The sequence below is a fragment of the Mesoplodon densirostris genome, chromosome 2, assembly GCF_025265405.1.
Source record: "Mesoplodon densirostris isolate mMesDen1 chromosome 2, mMesDen1 primary haplotype, whole genome shotgun sequence".
Classification (NCBI taxonomy): Eukaryota; Metazoa; Chordata; class Mammalia; order Artiodactyla; family Ziphiidae; genus Mesoplodon; species Mesoplodon densirostris.
The window spans coordinates 59,319,118-59,338,896 of NC_082662.1; the positions used below are offsets into that span (position 1 = coordinate 59,319,118).

The 19,779-nt window shown below is 37.9% G+C and overlaps 1 protein-coding gene across 1 annotated transcript in view; it reads right to left on the minus strand.

Moving 5' to 3' along the window:
* The window catches only part of DNAI4 (dynein axonemal intermediate chain 4), a 107,505-nt gene that overhangs the window by 33,836 nt on the left and 53,890 nt on the right, over window positions 1–19,779 (minus strand). The window contains 1 exon segment of the mRNA XM_060089934.1: window positions 18,920–19,075. Within this exon segment, the coding sequence (XP_059945917.1) occupies window positions 18,920–19,075 (156 nt within the window).

The window sequence follows — 19,779 nt, forward strand, 5'->3', positions numbered from 1 at the left end:
AAAGGATCATACACCATAATCAAGTGGGATTTATCCCAGGCATGCAAAGATGGCTCAATATCTGCAACTCAATCAACATGATACACCACATTAACAAAACAAAGGATAAAAATCATATGATCATTACAATAAATGCAGAAAAAAGTTTTGATAAAAGTTAACATCAGTTTATGATAAAAACTGTCAACAAAGTGGTAATAGAGGGAACATACTTCAACATAATAAAAGCCATAGATGACAAACCCACAGCTAATATCATACTCAACAGTGAAAAGCTGAAAGCATTGACTTTAAGATCAGGAAAAAGACAAAGATGCCCACTCTTACCACTATTATTTAACATAGTATTAGAGAGACTTTCAAGATGGCAGAGGAGTAAGACATGGAGATTCCCTTCCTCCCCACAAATACATCAGTAATACATCTACATGTGGGACAACTCCTGCAGAACACCTACTGAATGCTGGCAGAAGACCTCAGACTTCCCAAAAGGCAAAAAACTCCCCATGTACCTAGGTAGGGCAAAAGAAAAGAGAAAAAACAGAGACAAAAGTATAGGAACAGGGCTTCCCTGGTGGCGCAGTGGTTGAAAGTCCGCCTGCCGATGCAGGGGACGCGGGTTCGTGCCCTGGTCCGGGAAGATCCCACATGCCGCGGAGCGGCTGGGCCCGTGAGCCATGGCCACTGAGCCTGCACGTCCGGAGCCTGTGCTCCATAACGGGAGAGGCCACAACAGTGAGAGGCCCCACGTCCCGCAAAAAAAAAAAAAAAAAAAAAAGTATAGGAACAGTACCTGCACATCTGGGAGGGAGCTGTGAAGGAGGAAAAGTTTCCACACACTATGAAGCCCCTTCACTGGTGGAGACAGGGGGTGGCGGGGGGGAAGCTTCAGAGCCATGGAGGACAGCGCAGCAACAGGGGTGTGGAGGGCAAAGTGGAGAGATTCCTGCACAGAGGATCAGTGCCAACCAGCACTCAACAGCCCGAAAGGCTTGTCAGCTCACCTGCCAGGGCGGGTGGGGACTGGGAGCTGAGGCTCCGGCTTCGGAGGTCATATCCCAGGGAGAGGAATGGTGTTGGCTGTGTGGACACGGCCTGAAGGGGCTAGTGCACCACGGGTAGCCAGGAGGGAGTCCGGGAAAACGTCTGGAACTGCCTAAGAGGCAAGAGACCATTGTTTCAGGGTGTACGAGGAGAGGTGATTCAGAGCACCGCCTAAACGAGCTCCAGAGACAGGCACGAGCTGTGGCTATCAGCTCGGAAACCAGAGATGGGCATGAAATGCTAAGGCTGCTTCTGCAGCCACCAAGAAGCCTGTGTGCAAGTACAGGTCACTATCCACACCTCCCCTGCCGGAAGCCTGTGCAGCCCGCCACTACCAGGGGCCCGTGATCCAGGGACAACTTTCCTGAGAGAACACACAGTGCACCTCAGGCTGTTGCAATGTCATGCCAGCCTCTGCCACCTCAGGCTCGTGCCGCATTCCATACCCCTCCCTCCCCTCCGCCTGAGTGAGTCAGAGCCCCCTAATCAGCTGTTACTTTAACCCCATCCTGTCTGAGAGAAGAAAAGACGCCCTCAGGCGACCTACACGCAGAGGCGGGGACAATTCCAAAGCTGAACCGCAGGAGCTGTGCGAACAAAGAAGAGAAAGGGAAATCTCTCCCAGCAGCTTCAGGAGCAGCGGATTAAATCTCCAGAATCAACTTGATGTACCCTGCATCTCTGGAATACCTGAAGAGACAATGAATCATCCCAAAATTGAGGCAGTGGACTTTGAGAGTAACTGTAGACTTGGTGTTTGCTTTCTGAATCAATTTGTTTCTGATTTTATGTTTATCTTAGTTTAGTATTTAGAGTTTATTATCATTGGTAGATTTGTTTATTGATTTGGTTGCTCTCGTCCTTTTTTTTTATACATAGATATATAGAATTTTTTTTCCTTTTTCTCTTTTTGTGAGTGTGTATGTGTATGCTTCTTTGTGTGATTTTGTCTGTATAGCTTTCCTTTTACCATTTGCCTTAGTGTTCTGTCTGTCCGTTTTTTTGTTTGTTTGTTTGTTTAGTATAGTTTTTAGTGCTTGTTATCATTGCTGGGTTTGTTTTTTGCTTTGGTTGCTCTCATCTTTCTTTTTCCTTTTTTGTATTACTTTCTAAATTTTTTTAATTTTAATAATTAAAATTTTTTTATTTTAATAACTTTATTTTATTTTTTCTTTCTTTCTTTCTTTCTTTCTCCCTTTTCTTCTGAGCCGTGTGGCTGACAGGGTCTTGGTGCTCCATCCAGGTGTCATGCCTGTATCTCTGAGGTGGGAGAGTCGAGTTCAGGACACGGGTCCACAGGAGACCTCCTGGCTCCACATAATATCAAACAGTGAAAGCTCTCCTAGAGATCTCCAACTCAGCTCTAAGACCCAGACCCACTCAACAACCAGCAAACTACAGTGCTGAACACCCTATGCCAAACAACTAGCAAGAAAAGAACACAACCCCACCCATTAGCAGAGAGGCAGCCTAAAATCAAAATAAGGTCACAGACACCCCAAAACACACCAGCGGTCGTGATCCTGCCCACCAGAAAGACAAGGTCCAGCCTCATCCATCAAAACACAGGCACCAGTCCCCTCCACCAGGAAGCCTACACAACCCACTGAACCAACCTTACCCACTGGGGGCAGACACCAAAAACAACGGGAAATACGAACCTGCAGCCTGCAAAAAGGAGAGCCCAAACACAGTAAGTTAAGCAAAGAGAAGACAGAGAAACACACAGCAGATGAAGGAGAAAGATAAAAACCCACCAGACCAAACAAATGAAGAAGAAATCGGCAGTCTACCTGAAAATGAATTCAGACGAATGATAGTAAAGATGATCCAAAATCTGGGAAATAGAATGGAGAAAATACAAGAAATGTTTAACAAGGGACTAGAAGAACTACAGAGCAAACAATGATGAACAACACAATAAATGAAATTAAAAATTCTCTAGAAGAAATCAATAGCAGAATACATAAGGCAGAAGAACAGATAAGTGACCTGGAAGATAAAATAGTGGAAATAACTACTGCAGAGCAGAATGAAGAAAAAAGAATGAAAAGAATTGAGAACAGTCTCAGAGACCTCTGGGACAACACTAAACGCACCAACATTCAAATAATAGGGGTCCCAGAAGAAAAAGAGAAAAAGAAAGGATCTGAGAAAATATTTGAAGAGATTATAGTTGAAATTTCTAATATGGGAAAGGAAAAAGTCAATCAACTCCAGGAAGCACAGAGAGTCCCATACAGGGTAAATCCAAGGAGAAACACGCTAAGACACAAATTAATCAAGCTTTCAAAATTTAAATACAAAGAAAAAATATTACAGACAGCAAGGGAAAAACAACAAATAACATACAAGGGAATCCCCATAAAGTTAACAGCTGCTCTTTCAGCAGAAACTCTGCAAGCCAGAAGGGAATGGCAGGACATATTTAAAGTGATGAAACAGAAAAAACCTACACCCAAGATTACTCTACTCAGCAAGGATCTCATTAACATTTGATGCAGAAATTAAAACCTTTACAGACAAGCAAATGCGAAGAGAATTCAGCACCACCAAACCACCTTTAAAACAGATGCTAAAGGAAAGTCTCTAGGCAGGAAACACAAGGGAAAAACTTACAGTAACAAACCCAAAACAATTAAGAAAATGGTAATAGGAACATACAGATTGATAACTACCTTAAATGTAAACAGATTAAATGCTCCAACCAAAAAGTATAGGCTGGCTGAATGGATACAAAAACAAGACCCATATATATGCTGTCTACAAGAGACCCACTTCAGACCTAGGGACACATACAGACTGAAAGAGAGGGGATGGAAAAAGATATTCCATGCAAATGGAAATCAAGAGAAAGCTGGAGTAGCAATTCTCATATCAGACAAAATAGACTTCAAAATAAAGACTATTAGAAGAGACAAAGAAGGACACGACAATGATCAAGGGATCAATCCAAGAAGAAGATAAAACAATTATAAATATTTATGCACCCAACATACGAGCACCTCAACACATAAGGCAAATGCTAACAGCCACAAAAGGGGAATCAACAGTGACACAATCATAGTAGGGGACTTTAACACCCCAGTTTCACCAATGAACAGATCATCCAAAATGAAAATAAATAAGGAAACACAAGCTTTAAATGATATATTAAACAAGAGGGACTTAACTGATATTTATATGACAATCCATCCAAAGAAAACAGAATACACTTTCTTCTCAAGTGCTCATGAAACATTCTCCAGGATAGATCATATCTTGGGACACAAATCAAGTCTTGGTAAATCTAAGAAAATTGAAATTGTATCAAGTATCTTTTCTGACTGAAGCACTATGAGACTAGATATCAATTATAAGATAAAATCTGTAAAAAATACAAAAACATGGAGGCTAAATAATACACTACTAAATAACCAAGAGATCACTTAAAAAATTAAAGAGGAAATGAAAAAAATACCTAGAAACAAATGACAATGAAAACACGATGACCCAAAACCTATGGGATGCAGCAAAAGCAGTTCTAAGAGGGAAGTTTATAGCTGTACAATCTTATCTCAAGAAACAAGAGACATCCCAAATAAACAACCTAAACTTACACCTAAAGCAATTAGAGAAAGAAGAACAAAAAAACCCAAACTTAGCAGAAGAAAAGGAATCATAAAGATCAGATCAGAAATAAATGAAAAAGAAATGAAAAAAACAATAGCACAGATCAATGAAATGAAAAGGTGGTTCCTTGAGAAGATAAACAAGATTGATAAACCATTAGCCAGACTCATCAAGAAAAAAAGGGAGAAGACCCAAATAAATAGAATTAGAAATGAAAAAGGAGAAGTAACAACTGACACTGCAGAAATACAAAGGATCATGAGAGATTGCTACAAGAAACTATATGCCAATAAAATGGACAACTTGGAAGAAATGGACAAATTCTTAGAAAAGCACAAGCTTCTGAGACTGAACCAGGAAGAAATATAAAATGTAAACAGATCAATCACAAGCACTGAAATTGAGATTTTGATTAAAAACCTTCCAACAAACAGAAGCCCAAGACCAGATGGCTTAACGGTCGAATTCTATCAAACATTTAGAGAAGAGCTAACACCTATCCTTCTCAAACTCTTCCAAAATATAGCAGAGGGAGGAACGCACCCAACCTCATTCTATGAGGCCACCATCACCCTGATACCACAACCAGACAAAGATGTCACAAGGAAAGAAAGCTACAGTCCAATATCACTGATGAACATAGATGCAAATATCCTCAACAAAATACTAGCCAACAGAATCCAAGAGCACATTAAAAGGATCATACACCATGATCAAGTGGGGTTTATCCCAGGAATGCAAGGATTCTTCAATATATGCAAATCAATCAATGTGATAAACCATATTAACAAATTGAAGGAGAAAAATCATATAATCGTCTCAATAGATGCAGAAAAAGCTTTCGACAAAAGTCAACACCCATTTATGATTAAAAAACCTCCAGAAAGTAGGCATAGAGGGAACTTACCTCAACATAATAAGGGCATAAATGATAAACCCACAACCAACATCATTCTCATTGGCGAAAAACTGAAACCATTTCCACTAAGATCAGGAACAAGACAAGGTTGTCCACTCTCACCACTATTATTCAACACAGTTTGGGAAGTTTTAGACACAGCAATCAGAGAAGAAAAAGAAATAAAAGGAATCCAAATTGGAAAAGAAGAAGTAAAGCTGCCACTGTTTGCAGATGACATGATACTATACATAGAGAATCTGCCACTTTAACAAAAGAGGTAAAAGAACTATATTCTGAAAACTGTAAGACATTGATTAAAGAAATTGAAGTCAATGCAAATTAATGGATAGATATACCTTGCACATGGATTGGAAGAATTAATACTGTTAAAATATCCATACAACCCAAGGCAATCTCCACATTCAGTGCAATCCCTATCAAAATTGCAATGACATGTTTCACAAAAATAGAACAAATAATTCTAAACTTTGTATGGAAACACAAAAGACCCCAAAGAGCCAAAGCAATCTTGAGAAAGAAGAACAAAGCTGGAGGTATCATGCACCCTGATTTCAAGCTATATTCCAAAGTAAAGAAATCAAGATAGTATGGTACTGACATAAAACAGACACCATAGATCAATGGAACAGAATAGAGAGTCTAGACATATACCCACACTTATATGATCAATTAATCTATGACAAGGGAGGCAAGAATATACAATGAGGAAAAGTCAGTCTCTTCAATAAATGGTGTTAGAAAAACCAGAAAGCTACATGCAAAAGACTGAAACTGCTCCACTTTCTTAAACCATATACAAAATAAACTCAAAATGGATTAAAGACCTGAATGTAAAACCTGAAATCATAAAACTCCTAGAAGAAAACACAGACAGTAAACTCTTTGACATAAGTCTTAGTAATATATTTTTGGATCTGTCACCTCAGGCAAGGGCAACAAAAGCAAAAATAAACAAATGAGACTACATCAATTTCAAAAGCTTTTGCACAGGAAAGCACACTATCAACAAAATGAAAAGGCAATCTACCGAACAAGAGAAGACATTTACAAATCATGTATCTGATAAAGGGTTAATATTCAAAATATATAAAGAACACATACATCTCAATATCAAGAAACCAAATAATCAGATTAGAAAATGGGCAGAGGACCTAAATAGGTATTTTTCCAAAGAAGACATACAGATGGCCAACAGACACATGAAAAGATGCACAACGTCACTAATGATCAGGGAAATGCAAATCAAAACTACAATGAGATATCACTTCAAACCTATCAGAATGGCTAACATCAAAAAGACAATAATGACTTCCCTGGTGGCACAGTGGTTAAGAACCCACCTGCCAATGCAGGGGACATGGGTTTGATCCCTTGTCCAGGAGGATCCCACGTTCCGCAGAGCAACTAAGCCATGAACCACAACCAATGAGCCCACGTTCTGCAACTGCTGAAGCCCACACACCTAGAGCACGTGCTCCACAACAAGACAGGCCACAACAAAGAAAAGCCCGTGCACCACAACGAAGAGTAGCTCCCACTCGCTGGAAATAGAGAAAGGCTTCATGTAGCAATGAAGACCCAACGCAGCCAAAAAAAAAAAAAAAAAAAAAAAGAAAACACAATAAATAACAAATGTCAGCAAGGATGTAGAGAAAAAAGAACCTCTTGCACTGTTGGTGGGAATGTAAGTTGGTACAGCCACTATGCAAAACAGTATGAAGATTCCTCAAAAAACTAAAAATAGAATTACCATATGATCCAATAATCCCACTGCTTGGTATATATCTGAAGAAAATGAAAACATTAATTTGAAAAGATACATGCACTCCAATATTCATAGCAGCATTATTTACAATAGCAAAGATATGGAAACAACCTAAGTGTTCATTGATAGATAAATGGATAAAGGAGATATGGTATATATATAATGGAATAATACCAAACCATTGAAAAGAATGAAATCTTGCCACTTGCAACAACATGGATGAATATAGAGGGCATTTTCCTAAGTGAAATAAGTCAGAGAAAGACAAATATTGTATGATTTCACTTACATGTAGAATCAAAAAACCAAAATAAATAAACAACAAAAACCAGAAATAGACATAGATACAGAGAACAAACAGGTGGTTGCAGAGGAAATGAGTGTGGGTGGTTGGGTGAAACAGGTAAAAGGGATTAAGAGGTACAAACTTCCAGTTATAAAATAAGTCACAAGGAAGTAATATACAGCATAAGGAATATAGCTTACAATACTGTAATAACTTTGTATGATGACAGATGGTTACTGAACATATATCCTGGTGATTATTTCATAATGTATTTAAATGTTGAATCAGTATGTTGTAAAAGAGAACCTAATATAATATTGTATCCATTATATGTCAATAAATTTTAAAAAGAATAGCTAAAAATCCAAAAAAAGTAACAATATCAAATATTGCCAAGAATGAGAGCAACAGGAATACTCATTCATTGCTTGTGGCAATGCAAAATGGTACAACCACTTTTGAAGACAGTTTCATAGTTTCTTAAAAAGCTAAGTATACTCTCACTATACGATCCAGCAAACATACTCCTAGGTATTTACCCAAATGAGTTGAAAACATATCCACACAAAAAACCAACACATGAATGTTTATAGCCGCTTTATTTATAATCACCAAAAACTAGAAACAACCAAAATATCTTTCAATAAAGTAATAGATAAACAAACAGCGGTACATCCATACAATGTAATATTATTCAGTGATAAAAATAAATGAGCTGTCATGATAAGACATAGAAAAATCTTAAATGCATATTGTTTAGTGAAAGCAGCCAGTCTGAAAAGGCTGTATATTATACAATTCCAACTATATGATATTTTGGAAAAGGCAAAAATAGAGACAATAAAAAGATCAGTGGTGCCCAGGGGTATAAGGAAGGAGGAATGATAGAACAGGTGGAGCACAGGAAAAATTTAGGTCAGTGAAATTATTCCATGTAAAACTGTAATAGTGGAAATATGTCATTATACATTTGTCAAAATTCATAGAACAGTACAGCACAAGGATTAAACTGTAATGTAAACTATGAATAATAATATATTAATATGGGTTTATGAATTGTAACAAATGTACTACATTAATGCAAGATGTTCGAAATAGGAGAAATCTTGTGTGGAGTTGGGACAGAGATGGAGTTATATGAATCTCTCACTACTATCTGCTCAACTTTTCTATAAACCTTTGCTTAAAATGCCTACTCATTTTTTAAAATCTAAAACCCTACTGCAAAAGAAAAAAAAATCCCTTAAGAGAAAATATTTTTTCTCTGTGAACTGAGCTATGGCCTTATACACTTCCAAAAATGAAAACTATGGGTCTCTTTTTCCCTTGAATATGATAACAGAGGTTAAAATAGAACCCGTATATTCAAAGTTTAAATGGAATAGAAATACTTCTTAAAGCAATATGGATCATATTTAACTTTCTTCTCTTTGTGTTTACATTACAAAATCTCAGAGTCAAAAAGGACCTTAGAGATGACCTAGTCCTAGTTTTTATCTGAATTACTTTAATTCTCAATAAATCTGATCATTCGGCTCTGTTGCATACATTTTTCTATGTTTTATTTTCTCCCTTTTCCTAGTTCTGGGGTCTCCTATTCCACTAACTGGCCATAATAATAAAATAAAATTTATTTTCACTTTGTATTGTAGTTATTGAATATAATTATATTATCCCTTTTTGCTTTTAAAAGCACACCCATACACACATGAAATAAAAGACCCGCAATTTGCTACATTTTCCTTGTAGGAACTTCCACTAACAATTTTTTGTGGATCAATGGCTTTAATGGGGGTGGGATAATATACTTTGAAGTCCGATGTAATTTTTAGTCTAAGATTGATTTTTTTCCTAGCAATTTTTGGAATCTTCTAAAAGCAAAGCTACTGTATGGACATTAATACTTAAAAAACAAAAAATAATGTTTCTTTAGTGGTTACTAATGATTCATTCTTCCCCTTCACTTTCCTCTGATAAAATGAACTGGTGTTTATTATAAATAACTTTCAGTAAAATATGGATATAGTCTACATACCGTAAATATCATTTTAAAAAAAAACAAAAGGATATAGGTAATACATCTAAAGTTTAGACATTTTTAACATTAAACTTGACAAACAATGATAGAGCAAGTTATAAGGTGATAAGTTCCATGAATCTGTATCTCTGAAGGGTATGTAGTCATTATAAATAAGGTTATTGTTTTTTGAAAATTCCCAATTCTTTTTAAACTTGGCTTTTCAAAATATTTACTGATTTAATTTTTTTATTTTTATTTTTTGCAGTACGCGGGCCTCTCACTGTTGTGGCCTCTCCCGTTGCGGAGCACAGGCTCCGGACGCGCAGGATCAGCAGCCATGGCTCACGGGCCCAGCCGCTCTGCGGCAGGTGGGATCTTCCCGTAACGGGGCATGAACCCATGTCCCCTGCATTGGCAGGCAGACTCTCAACCACTGCACCACCAGGGAGGCCCCTGATTTACTATTTTTAAATATTACATTTGTCTTTGGGTCATAATTAGTGAGAGTAGAAATATTTGAGTTCAACTTATGAAAATTTACCAAAACTTTGCCAGGATATAGTTAGTCTGAAGTAAAGACCATCCCTTAAATGTAGTAATATCATTCTAGAAGAAAAAGACTCAGAAGTTCAGAATATGGAGAGAAAATTTATATAATCACAAAATAATCAGAAGTGGAACTTAACAAACTTCTTATAACTGAACTTTGTAAAAATTCTTTCATAGCAGTATATCTGGAGAATTACAATTTTGTGTTGGTTTTAATTATAACATTTAATCTTAAAACTTAACATACTAAAAGTTAAATGTGTAATGCAGGATTTCCAAGCCTTGGTACTAACGACATTTTGGCCAGATAATTTTTTTTGTTGTGGGGCTGTTTGGTGAATTGATGAAATTTTAGCAGTATCCTTGACATCTACCCAAAATGTCATCATAGTCATGACAACCAAAAATGTCTCCATATATTGCCAAGTGTCCCCTAGGAAAGGTAAAATTGTCCCCAGTTAAAAGCCATTATTGTTAACGTATCTCCATTTTATGTTGTCACAGAGCTTGCATATTTTCTTTTTCTTACAAGTTATCTAACATATAGAAAGAGAGAGAGAAAACTGTGGAAACTACATGTATGAAAAAGAGCTTAAGAGCAAGTAAAGAAGCGACAGAGAAAGATACAATCTTTGAAACTCTTGACAGGTATCAAAGAAAAAATAAAATTTTCAGTTCAAAGTTCAAGACTATGTGAAAGAGTGACAATGCTATTTCTAAGTAAAAGTTGTATTTTTCATGTTCCACCAGAAAGAAAATATTGTAACTACTACAAAAGAATTTATTTAAAATGTCACATGAAAACATCATTCCAAAAAATCGGAAATAACAAGACACTAATAAAAGAAATTTTAAAAGATACAAATAAATGGAAAGGTAGTCCATGCTCATGGATTGGAAGAATTAACATTGTTAAAATGTTCATGTGACCCAAAGCAGTCTACAGATTCAATGCAATCCCTATCAAAATTCCAATGGCAGGTTTCGCAGAACTAGAACAAATAATTCAGAAATTTGTGTGGAACCACAAAAGACAGTGAATAGTCTAAGCAATCTTGAGAAAGAAGAACTAAGCTGGAGGTACACACTCCCTAATTTCAAACTATACTACAAAACACTAGTAATCAGAACAGCATGGTATTGACATAAAAACAGACTCATAGATCAATGAAACAGAATAGAGAGCACAGAAATAAACGCACACAAATATTGTCAATTATTTATGACAAAGGAGCCAAGAATATACAATGGGGAACGGATAGTCTCTTCAATAAACGGTGTGGGGAGAACTAGACAGCCACAAGCAAAAGAATGATACTAGATTACTATTTTACACCAAACATAAAAATTAACTCAAAATGGATTAAAGACTTGAAACATAAGACCTGAAAACATAAATCTCCTAGAAGAAAACATAGACAATAAGCTTCTTGACATTGGTCTTGGCATTGATTTTTTAGATCTGACTCCAAAGCAAAAGCAATCAAAGCAAAAATAAACAAGTGGTACTACATCAAACTGAAAAGCTTCTGCATAGCAAAGGAAACCATCAACAAAATGAAAAGACAACCTACTGACTTCCGGGTAAGATGGCGGAAGAGTAAGACGCGGAGATCACCGTCCTCCCCACGGATACACCAGAAATACAGCTACACATGGAACAACTCCTACAGAACACCTACTGAATGCTGGCAGAACACCCCAGACCTCCCAAAAGGCAAGAAACTCCCCACATACCTGGGTAGGGCAAAGCGGAGAGATTCCCGCACAGAGGATCGGTGCCGAGCGGCACTCACCAGCCCAAGAGGCTTGTCTGCTCGCCCCGGCGGCGCTGGAAGCTGAGGCTCGGGCTTCGGTCAGAGCGCAGGGAGAGGACTGGGGCTGGCGGCGAGAACTCAGCCTGAAGGGGGCTAATGAGCCACAGCTAGCCGGCAGGGAGTCCAGGAAAACTCTGGAGCTGCCGAAGAGGCAAGAGACTTTTTCTTCCCTCTTGGTTTTCTGGTGCGCGAGGAGAGGGGATTAAGAGTGCTGCTTAAAGGGGCTCCACAGACGGACGCGAGTCACGACTGAAAGCGCGGAGCCCAGTGACAGGCGTGGGACGCTGGGGCTGCTGCTGCCGCCGCCAAGAAGCCTGTGTGCGAGCGCAGGTCACTGTCCACACCGCCCTTCCAGGAGCCTGTGCAGCCCGCCACTGCCGGGGTCCCGGGATCCAGGGGCGGCTTCCCTGGGAGAACGCATGGCGCGCCTCGGGCTGGTGCAACGTCACGCCGACCTCTGCCACTGCAGGCTCGCCCCGCACTCCGTGCCCCTCCCTCCCGCCCGGCCTGAGTGAGCCAGAGTCCCCGAAGAGGCTGCTCCTTTAACCCTGTCCTGTCTGAGTGAAGAACAGACGCCCTCCGGCGACCTACACGCAGAGGCGGGGCCAAATCCAAAGCTGAGACCCAGGAGCTGTGAGAACAAAGAAGAGAAAGGGAAACCTCTCCCAGCAGCCTCAGAAGCAGCGGATTAAAGCTCCACAATCAACTTGATGTACCCTGCATCCGTGGAATACATGAATGGACAACAAATCGTCCCAAATTGAGGAGCCAGGAGTCAGTGCTGTGCCTCTGAGGTGGGAGAGCCAACTTCAGGACACTGGTCCACAAGAGACCTCCCAGCTCCACATAATATCAAACGGCGAAAATCTTCCAGAGATCTCCATCTCAACACCAGCACCCAGCTTCACTCAACGACCAGCAAGCTACAGTGCTGGACACCCTATGCCAAACAACTAGCAAGACAGGAACATAATGCCACCCATTAGCAGAGAGGCTGCCTAAAATTATAAAAAGTCCACAGACACCCCAAAACACACCACCAGACGTGGACCTGCCCACCAGAAAGACAAGATCCAGCCTCACCCACCAGAACACAGGCACTAGTCCCCTCCACCAGGAAGCCTACACAACCCACTAAACCAACCTTAGCCACTGGGGACAGACACCAAAAACAACGGGAACTACGAACCTGCAGCCTGCAAAAAGGAGAGCCCAAACACAGTAACATAAGCAAAATGAGAAGACAGAAAAACACACAGCAGGAGAAGGAACAAGATAAAAACCCACCAGACCTAACAAATGAAGAGGTAATAGGCAGTCTACCTGAAAAAGAATTCAGAATAATGATGGTAAAGATGATCCAAGATTCTATTTCCCAGATCCAAAATCTTGGAAATAGAATAGACAAAATGCAAGAAACAGTTAACAAGGACCTAGAAGAACTAAAGATGAATCAAGCATCGATTAAAAACACAATAAATGAAATGAAAAATACTCTAGATGGGATCAATAGCAGAATAACTGAGGCAGAAGAATGGATAAGTGAGGTGGAAGATAAAATATTGGAAATAACTGCTGCAGAGCAAAATAAAGAAAAAAGAATGAAAAGAACAGAGGACAGTCTCAGAGACCTCTGGGACAACATTAAACGCACCAACATTCGAATTATAGGGGTTCCAGAAGAAGCAGAGAAAAAGAAAGGGACTGAGAAAATATTTGAAGAGATTATAGTTGAAAACTTCCCTAATATGGGAAAGGAAATAGTTAATCAAGTCCAGGAGGCACAGAGAGTCCCATACAGAATAAATCCAAGAAGAAATACACCAAGACACATATTAATCAAACTGTCAAAAATTAAACACAAAGAAATCATATTAAAAGCAGCAAGGCAAAAACAACAAATAACACACAAGGGAATCCCCATCAGGATAACAGCTGATCTCTCAGCAGAAACTCTACAAGCCAGAAGGGAGTGGCAGGACATAATTAAAGTGATGAAGGAGAAAAACCTGCAACCAAGATTACTCTACCCAGCAAGGATCTCATTCAGATTTGATGGAGAAATTAAAACGTTTACAGACAAGCAAAAGCTGAGAGAGTTCAGCACCACCAAACCAGCTTTACAACAAATGCTAAAGGAACTTCTCTAGGCAAGAAACACAACAGAAGGAAAAGACCTACAATAACGAACCCAAAACAATTAAGAAAATGGGAATAGGAACATACATATGGATAATTACCTTAAATGTAAATGGACTAAATGCTCCCACCAAAAGACACAGATTGGCTGAATGAATACAAAAACAAGACCCATATATATGCTGTCTACAAGAGACCCACTTCAGACCTAGAGACACATACAGATTGAAAGTAAGGGGATGGAAAAAGATATTCCATGCAAATGGAAACCAAAAGAAAGCTGGAGTAGCAATTCTTATATCAGACAAAATAGACTTTAAAATAAAGACTATTAGAAGAGACAAAGAAGGACACTACATAATGATCAAGGGATCGATCCAAGAAGAAGATATAACAATTGTAAATATTTATGCACCCAACATAGGAGCACCTCAATACATAAGGCAAATACTAACAGCTATAAAAGGAGAAATTGACAGTAACACAATCATAGTAGGGGACTTTAACACCCCACTTTCACCAATGGACAGATCATCCAAAATGAAAATAAATAAGGAAACACAAGCTTTAAATGATACATTAAACAAGATGGACTTAATTGATATTTATAGGACATTCCATCCAAAAACAACAGAATACACATTTTTCTCAAGTGCTCATGGAACATTCTCCAGGATAGATCATATCTTGGGTCACAAATCAAGCCTTGGTAAATTTAAGAAAATTGAAAATGTATCAAGTATCTTTTCCGACCACAATGCTATGAGACTAGATATCAATTACAGGAAAAGAGCTGTAAAAAATACAAACACATGGAGGCTAAACAATACACTACTTAATAACAAAGTGATCACTGAAGAAATCAAAGGGGAAATTAAAAAATACCTAGAAACAAATGACAATGGAGACACGACGACCCAAAACCTATGGGATGCAGCAAAAGCAGTTCTAAGAGGGAAGTTTATAGCAATACAATCCTACCTTAAGAAACAGGAAACATCTCGAATAAACAACCTAACCTTGCACCTAAAGCAATTAGAGAAAGAAGAACAAAAACATCCCAAAGTTAGCAGAAGGAAAGAAATCATAAAAATCAGATCAGAAATAAATGAAAAAGAAATGAAGGAAACGATAGCAAAGATCAATAAAACTAAAAGCTGGTTCTTTGAGAAGATAAAGAAAATAGACAAACCATTAGCCAGACTCATCAAGAAAAAAAGGGAGAAGACTCAAATCAATAGAATTAGAAATGAAAACGGAGAAGTAACAACTGACACTGCAGAAATACAAAAGATCATGAGAGATTACTACAAGCAACTCTATGCCAATAAAATGGACAACCTGGAAGAAATGGACAAATTCTTAGAAATGCACAACCTGCCAAGACTGAATCAGGAAGAAATAGAAAATATGAACAGACCAATCACAAGCACTGAAATTGAAACTGTGATAAAAAATCTTCCAACAAACAAAAGCCCAGGACCAGATGGCTTCACAGGCGAATTCTATCAAGCATTTAGAGAAGAGCTAACACCTATCCTTCTCAAACTCTTCCAAAATATAGCAGAGGGAGGAACACTCCCAAACTCATTCTACGAGGCCACCATCACCTTGATAGCAAAACCAGACAAGGATGTCACAAAGAAAGAAAACTACAGGCCAATATCACTGATGAACATAGATGCAAAAATCCTCAACAAAATACTAGCAAACAGAATCCAACAGCACATTAAAAGGATCATACACCATGATCAAGTGGGGTTTATTCCAGGAATGCAAGGATTCTTCAATATATGCAAATCAATCAACGTAATACACCATATTAACAAATTGAAGGAGAAAAACCATATGATCATCTCAATAGATGCAGAGAAAGCTTTCGACAAAATTCAACACACATTTATGATAAAAACCCTGCAGAAAGTAGGCATAGAGGGAACTTTCTTCAACATAATAAAGGCCATATATGACAAACCCACAGCCAGCATCGTCCTCAATGGTGAAAAACTGAAACCATTTCCACTAAGATCAGGAACAAGACAAGGTTGCCCACTCTCACCACTCTTATTCAACATAGTTTTGGAAGTTTTAGCCACAGCAATCAGAGAAGAAAAGGAAATAAAAGGAATCCAAATTGGAAAAGAAGAAGTAAAGCTGTCACTGTTTGCAGATGACATGATACTATACATAGAGAATCCTAAAGATGCTACCAGAAAACTAATAGAGCTAATCAATGAATTTGGTAAAGTTGCAGGATACAAAATTAATGCACAGAAATCTCTGGCATTCCTATATACTAATGATGAAAAATCTGAAAGTGAAATCAAGAAAGCACTCCCATTTACCATTGCAACAAAAAGAATAAAATATCTAGGAATAAACCTACCTAAGGAGACAAAAGACCTGTATGCAGAAAATTATAAGACACTGATGAAAGAAATTAAAGATGATACAAATAGATGGAGAGATGTACCATGTTCTTGGATTGGAAGAATCAACATTGTGAAAATGACTCTACTACCCAAAGCAATCTACAGATTCAATGCAATCCCTATCAAACTACCACTGGCATTTTTCACAGAACTAGAACAAAAAATTTCACAATTTGTATGGAAACACAAAAGACCCCGAATAGCCAAAGCAATCTTGAGAACGAAAAATGGAGCTGGAGGAATCAGGCTCCCTGACTTCAGACTATACTACAAAGCTACAGTAATCAAGACAGTATGGTACTGGCACAAAAACAGAAAGATAGATCAATGGAACAGGATAGAAAGCCCAGAGATAAACCCACGGACATATGGTCACCTTATCTTTGATAAAGGAGGCAGGAATGTACAGTGGAGAAAGGACAGCCTCTTCAATTAGTGGTGCTGGGAAAACTGGATAGGGACATGTAAAAGTATGAGATTAGATCACTCCCTAACACCATACACAAAAATCAGCTCAAAATGGATTAAAGACCTAAATGTAAGGCCAGACACTAGCAAACTCTGAGAGGAAAACATAGGCAGAACACTCTATGACATAAATCACAGCAAGATCCTTTTGGACCCACCTCCTAGAGAAATGGAAATAAAGACAAAAATAAACATATGGGACCTAATGAAACTTAAAAGCTTTTGCACAGCAAAGGAAACCATAAACAAGACCAAAAGACAACCCTCAGAATGGGAGAAAATATTTGTAAATGAAGCAACTGACAAAGGATTAATCTCCAAAATTTATAAGCAGCTCATGCAGCTCAATAACAAAAAAACAAACAACCCAATCCAAAAATGGGCAGAAGACCTAAATAGACATTTCTCCACAGAAGATATACAGACTGGCAACAAACACATGAAAGGATGCTCAACATCTTTGCTCATTAGAGAAATGCAAATCAAAACTACAATGAGATATCATCTCACACCAGTCAGAATGGCCATCATCAAAAAATCTAGAAACAATAAATGCTGGAGAGGGTTTGGAAAAAAAGGAACACTCTTGCACTGCTGGTGGGAATGTGAATTGGTACAGCCACTATGGAGAACGGTATGGAGGTTCCTTAAAAAGCTACAAATAGAACTACCATATGACCCAGCAATCCCACTACTGGGCATATACCCTGAGAAAACCATAATTCAAAAAGAGACATGTACCAAAATGTTCATAGCAGCCCTATTTACAATAGCCCGGAGATGGAAACAACCTAAGTGTCCATCATCAGATGAATGGGTAAAGAAGATGTGGCACATATATACAATGGAATATTACTCAGCCATAAAAAGAAATGAAATTGAGCTATTTGTAATGAGGTGGATGGACCTAGAGTCTGTCATACAGAGTGAAGTAAGTCAGAAAGAGAAAGACAAATACTGTATGCTGACACATATATATGGAATTTAAGGGAAAAAAATGTCATGAACATAGGGGTAAGACAGGAATAAAGACACAGACCTACTAGAGAATGGACTTGAGGATATGGGGAGGGGGAAGGGTAAGCTGTGACAAAGTGAAAGAGCGGCATGGACATATATACACTACCAAACGTAAGGTAGATAGCTAGTGGGAAGCAGCTGCATAGCACAGGGAGATCAGCTCGGTGCTTTGTGACTGCCTGGAGGGGTGGGATAGGGAGCGTGGGAGGGAGATGCAAAAGGGAGGGGATATGGGAACATATGTATATGTATAACTGATTAAATTTGTTATAAAACAAAAATTAAAAAAAAATAAAAATTTAAAATTAAAAAAAAATAAGACAACCTACTGAGTAGGAGAAAATATTTGCAAACCATATATCTGATAAGGGGTTAATCCAAAATATATAAAGAACTCAACGAACTCAATAGCAAAAAAAAAAAAAAAACTGATTAAAAATGGACAGATAAGCAAAACAGACATTTTTTCCCAAATGGTACATGAGATGTTCACCATCACTAATTATCAGGGAAATGCAGGGTATTATGTTAAGGGAAATAAATCAGAGAGAGAAAGACAAATACCATATGATTTCACTCATATGTGGAATGTAAAAAACAAAACAAAACTCATAAATGCAGAGAACAGATTCATGGTTGTTAGAGGGGAAGGAGGTTGGGGGGTAGGTGAAATGGGTAAAGGGGGTGGGTTAATTATAGGGTGACAGATAGTCACTAGACATTGTGGTGATCACTTAGTAGTGTATACAAAGATTGAATTATTATGTTGTACACTTGAAACTAATATAATGTTATATATCAATTTTACCCCAATTTTTAAAAAACTGAAATAAATGAAATCTTACTTTTTTCTAAATTACTCCATGGCAGTCTTTGGTCCCAGTCTTTAGAAGGTATGCTTGCTTTACTACTTGAATCAACTGTAGATCTTTTTACTGGTAAAGATGAAAGCTCCATAGCATTATAAGAATCGTACAAATCCCAAGCAGTGGACATTATGCCTAAATAAAGAAACAGAAAGGTAAAAATTATTTTGAACCAAATTCTAATATTTTAGCTTATATATAATGAGTTATAGCAAAATCTAAGATAAGAAAATCTACTGTTCAGGGAAAAAATACTATTGTTTTCCAACAATGGCAGGAAGTAGATAATGATGAAAAAGAAATAAATCAAGAGGACACCTTAAGAGATCCTTAGCCATTACACTTTTAGCATCTACAAATACCTTAATGTTTTAGTAATAGCTGCAAATAATCCTCACCGTCTGTTCTGATCCCCATGCCTTCCTCTCTTTATCCCAAACTGGTGCCACATAATCTCATTAGTCTGTCAGTATAGGTGTGCCTTGATATGGCCCTGGACAACCATGTTATAATAAGGTTTTAAGGTGCTTTACTTAAGGTTAACATATAACATGCTATATTCTACAGTACTTTTTATTTGTAATCATATAATTCCATTTTTATCAAGTTAAATTTCCTATATACTTATGTGTAAAGATTGTATTTGGGAAAGTGACAGACTCTGTTCTCAGGAAATTTATAGACTAGTACGGTTATTACCTTCCCTTCTTAAATTTTTGTTTAAGTTATCTATATTTAATCAAATTAGCAAATATAACAATGGCCTCCAAACAAAAATTGGTAATGTTATTTATCTTTAATATATAAAAATGAAAAGTGCCCAACCCCTTTTATTGCTG